Source organism: Bos mutus, chromosome 3 (genome assembly GCF_027580195.1).
Source record: "Bos mutus isolate GX-2022 chromosome 3, NWIPB_WYAK_1.1, whole genome shotgun sequence".
Classification (NCBI taxonomy): Eukaryota; Metazoa; Chordata; class Mammalia; order Artiodactyla; family Bovidae; genus Bos; species Bos mutus.
This window is the reverse complement of record NC_091619.1, coordinates 23,608,625-23,621,035: the sequence shown is the minus strand read 5'-3', so window position 1 is coordinate 23,621,035 and position 12,411 is coordinate 23,608,625. Positions and strand designations below refer to the sequence as shown.

Sequence of the window (12,411 nt, the reverse complement as noted above, 5' to 3'; positions counted from 1 at the left end):
AGAACATAGGCAAAACACTCTCCAACATACATCACAGCAGGATCCTCTATGACCCACCTCCCAGAATATTGGAAATAAAAGCAAAAATAAACAAATGGGACCTAATTAAACTTAAAAGCTTCTGCACAACAAAGGAAACTATTAGCAAGGTGAAAAGGCAGCCTTCAGAATGGGAGAAAATAATAGCAAATGAAGCAACTGACAACCAACTAATCTCAAAAATATACAAGCAACTCCTACAGCTCAACTCCAGAAAAATAAATGACCCAATCAAAAAATGGACCAAAGAACTAAATAGACATTTCTCCAAAGAAGACATACAGATGGCTAACAAACACATGAAAAGATGCTCAACATCACTCATTATCAGAGAAATGCAAATCAAAACCACAATGAGGTACCATTTCACACCAGTCAGAATGGCTGCGATCCAAAAGTCTACAAGCAATAAATGCTGGAGAGGGTGTGGAGAAAAGGGAACCCTCTTACACTGTTGGTGGGAATGCAAACTAGTACAGCCACTATGGAGAACAGTGTGGAGATTCCTTAAAAAACTGGAAATAGAACTGCCCTATGATCCAGCAATCCCACTGATGGGCATACACACTGAGGAAACCAGAAGGGAAAGAGACACATGTACCCCAATGTTCATCGCAGCCCTGTTTATAATAGCCAGGACATGGAAGCAACCTAGATGCCCATCAGCAGATGAATGGATAAGAAAGCTATGGTACATATACACAATGGAGTATTACTCAGCCATTAAAAAGAATACATTTGAATCAGTTCTAATGAGGTGGATGAAACTGGAGCCTATTATACAGAGTGAAGTAAGCCAAAAAGAAAAACACCAATACAGTATACTAACACATATATATGGAATTTAGAAAGATGGTAACAATAACCCTGTGTACGAGACAGCAAAAGAGACACTGATGTATAGAACAGTCTTATGGACTCTGTCGAAGAGGGAGAGGGAGAGGGTGGGGAGATTTGGGAGAATGGCATTGAAACATGTAGAGTATCATGTATGAAACGAGTTGCCAGTCCAGTTCGATGCACGATACTGGATGCTTGGGGCTGGTGCACTGGGACGACCCAGAGGGAGGGTATGGGGAGGGAGGAGGGTTCAGGATGGGGAGCACGGGTATACCTGTGGCGGATTCATTTTGATGTTTGGCAAAACTAATACAATATTGTAAAGTTTAAAAATAAAATAAAATTAAAGAAAAAAAAACTAAAGGTTTATATTTTATTGTTGAGAGATAGCATTTTGTGCCCCCTCTTGGCCTTTGTGGGATTGCTTTGACCACTTAATTGCTACTGGGAACTATTTGTCACAGAAACCAAGTATACACACATAACATGTGTAGCAAACAAGCAAAATGCCAGAAGAACAATGCTCACACAATGAGCACTGGAGAGACTGTGGATCTGTGATATGGCGGGAGGTCACAGTAGGGAGGGCCTACACATCCCATCATTCACCTGACTTCAGCACAGTGCTCGGCATATGGCCAATTTGGGAGCAAAGTTTTGCTCTTTGAAATTTTCTTGAATTTTTTTAAAGAATATTTTAAACCTGAGGTTGGTCAAATCTATGAATACAGAACCCATGGATATGGGATATGGAGGCCTGACTATACTGTGCAATTGTTTTTCTACAAATGTGCCACACTTTTATATTACTAAGATTTTGCATATGCTGCTCCTGGTATAGAATTCCCTTCCTTTGATTCTTTGCCTAAGCAAGTTCCACTCACTTCCAAAGACTCAGTTCACATGAGTGAAGCATTTCTTAGAGCAAGTAACCTGTAAACTGAGTCCTGAAGCATGGGAGAAAGTTCACTGTTGAAAGTGGTGGTATATATGGCAAGAGGAAGAGTTCTGAGCAAGGGGCACAGCATGGGCAATAAGAGATAACATGGATCATCAAGGAACTGAAAGGCACAAAAAGCATAGGGGAGCCAAGTTGTGGAGATAATACAAAAGGCCCATTGACAGATGAATGGTTCGAGTGTGATGTGTACTTACAATGGAACACCATTCAGTCTTTAAAAAGAAGGACATTCGGTAACGTGCAACACTGTGGATGATCCTTGAGCACATTATGCTAAGTGACATAAAGTGAAAGTCGCTCAGTCGTGTCTGACTCTTTGCGACCCCATGGACTATACAGTCCATGGAATTCTCTAGGCCAGAATACTGGAGTGGGTAGCCTTTCCCATCTCCAGGGGATCTTCCCAACCCAGGGATCAAACCCAGGTTTCCTGAATTGTGGGTTGATTTTTTTTTTCCAGCTTAGCCACAAGGGAAGTCCAGGAATACTGGAGTGGGTAACCTATCCCTTCTCTAGGGGATCTTCCGAACCCAGGAATCAACCAGGGTCTCCTGCATTGCAGGTGGATTCTTTACCAACTGAGCTATCAGGGAAGCCCTAGCCAGTCACAAAAAGACAAACACTGCCTGATTTCGTTTATGTGAGTATCTAAAATAGCTGAATTCACAGAATTGAAGAGTAGAATGGTGGTTGCCAGGGCCTGGGGAGAGAAGGAAATTGGAAGCATAAAGTAGTATCATCATCAGTGGGCATAAAATTTCATTTAAGCAAAATGAATAAGCTCCAGAGAGCTGTGTATATTGAATTAAGATGGGAGACTTGAGTTGAAAATTTGTTTAGCCATTAGTAGATAAATGTTCTTAAATATTAATATTGTATACGTCCTTAAGGAATTTATAATATTTTTTTTTACAAAGACCCATGCCTTCAACTTTTAAAAAATCTACAGAAACTAAAACAATACTTCTTATCTACTCTATAAACATTTTCAAATGCAATATCTATAACCTAAAACGAGGAACATCTGTATTAAACAGAAAGATTACATATGAATTTAAGGATTCATTGAGAATAAGGAAATAACTTCAGAAATAGCAGTATAGTTGATAGAGAGTAGAATGTAAATATCTTAATGTAAAAAATTGATAACCTTGTTCAGAAGGGGTGTGGTTAGTGATTGTATGTGATCATGGATTTTAATACATAATTTGCTAGGCACCAAATGACTTCTCCAAACGGATTAAAAATAAATCAAAATGCAAAGTTCAAGGTCAAAACCCAAACAAAAGCAAAAGTACTAACAAATTTAATTCACTAAGGGACTAAAGGTAAGAAACGTGGATTAATGATCCATAGGAATCCTGTCTCTAGAGAAATGGATCTACATGGTCAGGCAGATAATTGATCACAGAGATTCCCACATAGTGTAAGGAAGCACAACATCAGGATTACCTTTTGATTTTATAAAGCTTTTTTTTTTTTTTTAACATCTTGTGGATAGATCCCTATAAAATGCCTGAGAACCCACAAGTTCTCCTAATTGGTTCTTGGTAAAGTGACAGGTTATTTTGCGGTTTGTAAGGAAATAGCTTCCAGTTGGAGAATTTGTTTATTGAGAGTAGGGTAAACAAATCCTTCAAGATGTTTAGTGAATGGCTCCTTTAAGACTAATGTTCTGAGGCACAGTGAGAAGTTCCACAAACACAGGATTCAGAGAAATATTATTCTGAAGAAAATCAAGAGGATTCCTCAGCCAATCATGCTGGTTTTGTCACCACCTAACAGACTGATTTTCATGGGCTAGTTCACAAAGATAACTCATATGTATGTATATGTGGTTATATGGGAGATTATACGTATGATCAATGCTGTTTAAAATGCCAAACCACTGTTATTTTCTATGTGTGAAAGATTATATGTGTACATACACATATATATGTACACACACAATATTCCCACTGCTCAGGAAATGAGGGGCAATAAATCAGACCATGTTTATCAACAAGTGAGCAGATGGAAGATGGGCAGCTGCCCTTGGTCACGGGACATTTATCCTTTCTGTTGTGTTTAATTCACCTGGTGCTGATCCACTTGATCCATAGTAACTTATTGAGAGGCAGATTCCATTTTCCAAGGTGGCAGAAAAAGATCCAAACTTGCTGACAGCTTTATTCTCTGCATTTGATCCTTCTAAAAGATAAAATTGAATCAAGGACATTTCTGTTTTATCAAAAAAAAAAGTAAGGAAAATTCAGTGAGAAGTGGAAATCATCTAAATATGTTTAAAACAAGGATATGATTAAGTAAATTATATATATAAATATACACCAATGAATTATTATGAAATCATTGAAAAATTGTATATTTAATGAATAGGAAACTGCTCATTATTCCTTGGAGAAGGGAAAGGCTACCCATTCCAGTATTCTGGCCTGGAGAATTCCACAGATTGTAGAGTCCATGGAGTCGAAAAGAGTCGGACACGACTGAGCAACTTTCACTTTCACATCATGATAAAGAAAGAAAGAAACATACTGTGAATAGTGGTTACTTCTAGGGTGGTAGACTTACGGGCAACTGTCATCTTTTAAAAATATTCCTATATTTCCTAATTTTTATACTAAACCATGTATTTTTATATCTGGCAAAACACAGGAAAGTCATTAAAATTTCTTTATTTTTAAAACTAAAATGTTCTTGGGTACATTCATACTTGTCAAACACTGTATTCTTACCTTGAATTTAGAAAGTACTGAGACCGTAACTAAATTTGTTAGCAAGATTTAGTTACTGATCTTATTACTTATTATTAACTTGTGTTTAAAGCATTTTATTAATTAACTCATCTTCGTTTGCAGGTATAACCCACACTGGGTGAGAAGCAATTGATTTCTCCAGTCAAAGGTGCCTGGAGACGTTAAATGGTGTAATTAGGAAGTTTCATGGTGTATGATTAATGGACATCCATTTGGAACTCTCACCTACAAGCAGGTAGAGACGCTCATGTTCAAATTTAGGATTTTTTTTTTGTCCTTGCAACTTGAGAAACCTGAGACTACAGGGAGAATGAAGTGATAAGAGCACAGATAAAAACCCCATCATTTGCAATCAACATTGAAGAGAAGCCAAGCCTTCAAGTAGGAGTTTATTAATGAGGACCTGACTCCCAGAGACTGCACATGGTATAGTGCATAAAATAAAATTCATGCCAGGATGGATACTGCAAACTCAGTGTAACTGCATAAACATAGCTAGGCGAGGTAGCCTGCATGTCAGCTGGAATCAAAAGCTGGGTTCCCAGAGGAGGCAAAACCAAGGAAGCAACCCACTATAGATCAGTTATGTATACAATGTGTTATGTATACACATTATATTACGGAAAATGTATATATAGAAGATAGCAAAACACTTCAGTTATCATCTGGAAAAATCACACATGCTACCAGCCGGGGATACCTGTGTTTCTGCTAGGTGGATGCGGTTGACCTATTGAAGTACTGATACACTGCCACAGAGACGCAGCTGTTTACCTGCTTCAAAGTTTTGCTCTCTTTCTCTCTCTTCTTTCTCATCTTCTGAAAGATAATCCCCTTCTTTTTCCTCCTTTTCCACAATTTTCCTAGGGTCTCTTAAGTGAATTAAAAAGTTGTGCTTGTCCTTTTTCACTTTCACTTTGATAAATGTTGGACCTGGGGAAGAATCATGGGATAGAAAGTGGGCTGATGGTGATGCCCCATTAAACTCTGTAATAAAACCTCGAAATAATGCAGCCAATTTACATAATAGAATGTAAGCCAGGGCGGGATATACCTAGGGATATCGCCATTTTTATAAAAAGATACCTAAAGGAAGGAGGGAGGAGGGTTCAGGATGGGGAACACATGTATACCTGTGGCGGATTCATTTCGATATTTGGCAAAACTAATACAATTTTGTAAAGTTTAAAAATAAAATAAAATTAAAAAAATAAATTAAAAAAAAAAAAAAAAAAAAAAAAGATACCTAAAGGAATAAAGTAATGGTAGGATTCCAGGAAGAAATAGCAGGTGGATCAGGGAAATGTTTTCAGATTTTCTGCTCACACCTAAAATCAAATTACAGAAGGGAGAATACATTGGCTGAGCTAAGGTTATGTGTGTGCTAAGTCGCTCTTCAGTCATGTCTGACTCTTTGCAACCCTATGGACTGTAGCCCGCCAGGCTCCTCATCTATACTCAACTTTATGATCAATCACGTGCGAGGGTTAATGTGAAAAGATTTTGCAGTTTACAAAGAACTGCATGAATGTTAGTTACAGTAGCTGTTATTAAGAACGCATAGTGAAAGTGAAATCACTCAGTCGTGTCCGACTCTTTGAGACCCCATGGACTGTAGCCTACAGGGCTCCTCTGTCCACGGGATTTTCCAGGCAAAGGTACTGGAGTGGGTTGCCATTTCCTTCTCCAGAGGATCTTCCTGACCCAGGGATCGAACCCAGGTCTACCTGCATTGCAGGCAGATGCTTTACCCTCTGAAGAATTTCCCAAACATATTCTTTCTTCCAGTGTCTTGACTCATTCCTTCTTTCCTCTTTCAGCTTTTTTCTTTTTTTTTTTTCACCCAGGCTTTTCAACTTTCATTGAATGATCATCTTTCAAAATTGATAGGATTAAGATGAAAATAGTATACTTTCAGATAGCATATGAACTATCTGAAACTTATATACGTTAAACAGTCCATGGAATTCTCCAGGACAGAATACTGGAAAGGATAGCCTATCCCTTCTCCTAGGGATTGAACTCAGGTCTCCTGCATTGCAGGCAGATTCTTTAACCAGCTGAGCCACAAGGGAAGCCCAAGAATACTGGAGTGGGTAGCCTATCCCTTCTCCAGCAGATCTTCCCAATCCAGGAATTGAACCAGGGTCTCCTGCATTGCAGAAGGATTCTTTACTAACTGAGCTGTCAGGGAAGCCCACTTTCACATTTCTCCATACATTATATGCATATGAAAATATTGATGAGTGAAGAACAGTTACTGAAAACAGAACATAACATTATAAAACTAGAGTCTAGTGCTCTTCTCAGTTATGTGATTCTGAGTTTCATCTTTATCACTAATTATACTCTACACCTAGGGATGATATTCAAAATACTAAATACTGAAACATATGGTAATATAAATACATATGTATATCAATCTATTAATGAGAGAAGGAAATAGCAACCCGTTCTAGTATTCTTGCTTGGGAAATGAGGAGCCTGGTCGGCTACAACCCATGGGGTCGCAAGAGTTGGAAATGACTTAGCAACTAAACAACATCTATAATAAAAATCCCTTTCATGTTTTAAATAAACAAATTTTATATAGTAAAAAGTCTGGCATTTGATAGAAGTTGTATCACAACCATTCTTTAAATAATTTGAATAACTTTCAGGCCTTTTTATTTTAAAAATCATTAGTATGATCTTTTGTTTGATGTGGCAATTACTACCTAATGATGCTTGAGCCATGATTCCACATAGGGAGTAGCATTCTCACTCTTGTAATAATTTCCTCATTAAATTATGGTCATTTGATGACAAGGAAGGGAGGGAGGAAGGAAAACTAAGAGAGGAATGGCAGGTGGAGGAAGGGTAGGAGGTGAGAAGGGGTGGCTGGTGTCATAGGCAGAGCGTAGGTGGGAGCAGCCTTGGTGGCCCTTGTTGGGTTGCATAATCTTGTGGACATTAAACAGGATCCTTCTCACATTCCCTCCCACTGAGTCTTCCCAGCTCTCAGCAACCATTGCTCCCTACAAGATGATAAGTTGTTTAAATAAAGCCCAGGTCCTCAAACCCATCCTAAGAAATCTTTAAAGCACAGTAAAAAGAGAAGCTCTACGAGATATCCTTGATAAGTTTCCTAGAGCCCAGATCTGCTCTTCCCTTTCGGGGAACAATGTATGTCCTTTTCCTAGGACATGCCTAGGTCTGCCTCAATTCATTCTGCAAGATCCCCTCTCACCTAATGACTTCTGAATCCAGAGGCAATTACTCTATATCTAAAATAACTGGATATCAGAGGCAGGGCCCCAAGCTCTGTGCTCCAGAAGACCAAACCAGGAATTGGCTCTAAATTTACAGTATGTGCTTGGTTTCTGAGATAACACTGTCTGTTGTAATTAACATTATTAAGTAATGATTAGTTTATTGCAGTTACTATTATTTTCCAATCCTATAGCAATATTTTCATATCATGGAACGTTTGTCTTAGTATGTCCCGCTAACCTCGAGGCAGCCTGTGCCTTGCAGAGGCTATTATAACAGAAAAGAGTGAAGTCTGAAGATGGCAAACGTGGTGCATATATGAGCTACTGGGGGCACATCACTACTCTCACCCATCACAGTCAGGAGGACAAGCCCCCACAGTGATCTGAAATGGGCTAATATCTTCCAAGCCATTAACCAGCTGCTGTCAAATGGTACCTTTTTCAAATGTTGTCTTTTCTACTTCAATTTGCCCTCCGTCAGAAGGATACAGATAATAATTTGTTCCTGAGATTTGCACGGGTATTTCTCCCATGTTGTATCCATGAAACTAGAAGAGAAAACATCATGCTTTGAATGTGGAATGGCCATTGACAAAGATTAGGTCATCTGTGTGAGCCACTTCAAGTTGCCATAAGCCTTATTTTTGCTAAAGGATTTGTCTATTACTTTTTAGACTCAGAGGCCAGTGTCCATCTTATCTTTGGCCTCTTTATCTCATGATTTTAAACTCTATTCATTGGGTTATCTTCATAATACCATAGGAAGAGAAACCAATTTCTTTCATTGGCTATTAACTTTCTGTTTAATGTGAACTGATATATTGAGGAATATTAATAACTTTACACTTTTTTTTTTTTAACTTTACACTTTAGAAGGTCATGTGTTAAAGACTTTTCCAACTTTGTGGCTAATATAGCTCCAAGTGACACTGATTACATACTAAAGCTTGAGAACAACTGGCTCAGAGTAGTAACTAGAAAGGATGAGGACTATTACTTTTCCCCTCATTTTTGCCCATTATGTTTTTCTCATAAAACTGCTTGAGGGAGAGACTGGGAAAGGTAAAAGCTATAGGCAAGAAATGTGGGTGCCTACAGAGAGACAACCCAATGCCCCCAGCAAGTCCAGTCATCTAAGTCAGATAAAACCAACCTCTGTGTGCTCAGGACCCTATGAGGCCTTCTCAGGAGAGACTGCCTCCCTCAAATCCTCTGCTTTAGCTCCTCTTAGTACCTAGATAATAGTATCTCATGCACACTTCCTGAGTTGTTTTATAGATGCTAAAACTCCCACTAAATGGAAGAAATTAATGACTTGATGACAATAAGCACAGTAGCCCCCAGACCTATTGATATCTAAGGATTGATAATGTTAATCCCTGTGACTCTGTTACCCCTAAGACCTATTACCTCGCCATCAACTAGAGAATTGTGCACAGCTGATCATGTAGCCTGGGACTCCCCTCCCTCACTTGGCCTTTATATCTGCTTTCCTGAAACCCACTGGGGAGTCAGCTACTTTGAGTCCAGGACTCTCTGCTTGGCACCCTGCGATAAATGCTGCACTTTCCTTCACAACAACCCGCTGTCAGTAGCTTGGCTTTACTGTGTGTGGGTAAGTGGACCCAAGTTCGGTTTGGTAACATTTTGACCTATCACAGTTGCTTATTTACATATACCTAAATGAATGCTTTTGTGCCAAAATTCCATCTAGAAAACTAGCTTCATGGCACTCAAGAAAAACTGGCCTGAGGGTGTTGCTGTCTTGCCAGTTGGCTGCAAGGAAGGTTCCAGGTATCAGAGGGTGGATTGCAGGTGTGAGATCACCCAAACTGGCAGAAACCCCAGGGCCTCTCTGACGGCAGTGAAGACTGAAAACCTTGTTTCCACCGAAGCTGAGTTTTCCCCCAAACAATTAGGAATAACCCAAAGGGGCTTTTTAGAAAATTGATTCTACCGGGTAAACTCTCTCAGGTTCTGGTTCCTGGAGGGGCTCCTCTGTTACTTCCAGGATCTTCATTTGCTCTTCTTTCAACTTCTCCTTTATAAAAGATTTTTTCTTGAAAATCTTACTATCTTCTTTTTCTACTTTTTCCTTGCCTTTCTTTTTAACAGCCTCCTTACTCTTCTTTTCTGCTTTTTTTTCTTCCTTTAAGCGTTCCTCTTCAGCTAACCGATCTTGTTCTTCTTTCCAGGCCTGTAAACACATTTAAAACATTTAACAGGATTTTGAAACAAATTTGATCCCATTCAGGTTCACTTTGGAGACCATTTTACGTGAATTTTTATAAGCTATGTCTCTGATGGATCAAAATACTGAACTAGAGACTGTCATACAATCCTTGATTCTCTCACTGCAGCTTCTTCACTCACCTCTGTTGCAGTTTTTTCTTTAACTTCAGGTTTCTTTTTATCTTTAACCTGAACTACTGCATCAGCCTCTTAGCTGGTTTCCCTGCCTCCTATATTTTCCACATGAGTCAAATCCCCAATTTAGGTTCTAAATAACCGGCAATATGATAGACTAGATGTTCAAAGAAACATTCCTAACATAATGTATTTCAAAAATGATAAGGTATTAAATCATCATTGTAATATAACATATAATACTGTGTATCAACTAAATTTAAAAAGCCAACATAACCTTAATAGTGATGCATGCTAAAAACAATATAAAAGCCTATAATTTCAATCATCTTAGACACAAAAATTTTAGATAAAATACTATCAGGTCAAATCTAGTTATTTATTAAAATAATAATATGCCATGAAAAACTGGTGTTATAATTTTCATCAATAATGTACATAAAGATGGACCCAGGAGCTTACTAAAAATTAAAATTCCTAGGTTCTACTGCCAAAGATCAGTTAGGATGGAACAAAAACATACATATTTTAACTCTCTCCTCTTCCAGAGATATTTAAGCAATTATGGCATATGTGGTTTTGTAGGATAAGGACTAAACTTTAGGAAAAGCTGAAGGGAAGTTTGTTTTAGAAATGCAAAGGTTATTCATACTGTTAAATCAATCCCCATAATTCAATGTATCTCCTAAATAAAGGAAAAAGCCCCAAGAGATATTAGTTTCAATACCAACAGGTACTTTAAAATTTAGTATAAGCAGCAAACATATATTTTGCCATGTAATTTATCTTTACCATTAATACCAAGAAGCCAGGGAGGCTCTCCAATATTAACCAACAACATTTTGAGGGTAACTGCACACTGATGGAGATGGGGAAATCAATTCCTGCCTACCCAATGTATAAGCTTACCACAAAGCTAATGTAATTAAAATAGTATGGTACTTGTATAGGAATAAATAAGTGGGTGACTGAAACAGGATTCAGCATTCAAAAATGGATTAAAATACCTTCACATTGTGATTAGATTTTCAGCATATGAATTTCAAAGGACACAAACACTAAACACTCCAGTGTTCAGAAGAGCTTAGAATATGTCTTTTATCATTTTATAGGGATTTTTAAAAATAGATTTAAAAATGGGTACCTAATATGTGACATATCAACATTCCAATTTAGTTTAAGAGGTGGGCATTAATATTACATTTAATCAAATGGTACTAGTGAAATGACAGTCCATCTGGGCAAAGAAAAATTAAGACACTTACATTACACTACAAAAACGTATTTCAGATCATTTCTAATGATCTCTGAATATGAAAAGCATATCTATGAAAATATTCTAAGAGAGTGGATGAAAATTAACATAAACTCAGGGTAGAATCAACCTGATGGAATCAAAAGCATAGAAGTCCTAAAAACATTTTTAAAAATGACAGATATTTAAAAAACTTTTTTTTTTTGATAAGCTATAGCATACATTGAAGTGACACAGCAGCAGCAGTACCATACATTCAAAAAGAGCACAAATCCTAAGTGAACATCTGAATGAATTACCACCAAGAAGGAATGATGCTAAAGCTGAAACTCCAGTACTTTGGCCACCTCATACGAAGAGTTGACTCATTGGAAAAGACTCTGATGCTGGGAGGGATTGGGGGCAGGAGGAGAAGGGGATGCCAGAGGATGAGATGGCTGGATGACATCACTGACTCGATGGACGTGAGTTTGAATGAACTCCGGGAGTTGGTGATGGACAGGGAGGCCTGGCGTGCTGCGATTCATGGGGTCGCAAAGAGGCGGACACGACTGAGCGACTGAACTGAACTGAACTGAAGCACTACTGTGGGCTTCCCTGATGGCTTAGCAGGTAAAGAATCTGCCTGCAATGCAGGAGAAGATGCAGTTTTGATCCCTGGGTCAGAAAGATCCCCTGGAGGATGAAAATGGCAACCCACTCCAGTATTCTTGCCTGAAAAATTCCATGGACAGAGGAGCCTGGCAGGCTACAGTCCATGGGGTCACAAAGAGTCAGACATGACAGAGCGCCTGATGCATGTATGTAAGCACTCCTGTAAAAGTACCACCAGGTCAAGCAATAGATGATCTCTAGCTCCCCAGGAGCCCCCTTCATTCTCCTCAACTACTACCCACTTGACTGCCCCAAAGGCAACCATCATCCTAGTTTTTAATACAT

General features: G+C 38.5%; 1 protein-coding gene across 5 annotated transcripts in view; it reads right to left on the bottom strand.

The window, feature by feature from the left end:
• SPAG17 (sperm associated antigen 17) overlaps window positions 1-12,411 on the bottom strand; it is a 254,867-nt gene that overhangs the window by 101,054 nt on the left and 141,402 nt on the right. For all 5 annotated transcript variants that reach the window (XR_011463620.1, XM_070367411.1, XM_070367415.1 and 2 more), the window contains 4 exons: window positions 9,808-10,047; window positions 8,287-8,398; window positions 5,371-5,529; window positions 3,917-4,030 (listed from right to left, as the gene is read on the bottom strand). Coding sequence is in view for 4 of the 5 variants with exons in the window: in XM_070367411.1 (XP_070223512.1) it covers window positions 3,917-4,030; window positions 5,371-5,529; window positions 8,287-8,398; window positions 9,808-10,047 (625 nt within the window). In the remaining variant the exon portion in view is untranslated. The remainder of the gene's footprint in view (window positions 1-3,916; window positions 4,031-5,370; window positions 5,530-8,286; window positions 8,399-9,807; window positions 10,048-12,411) is intronic.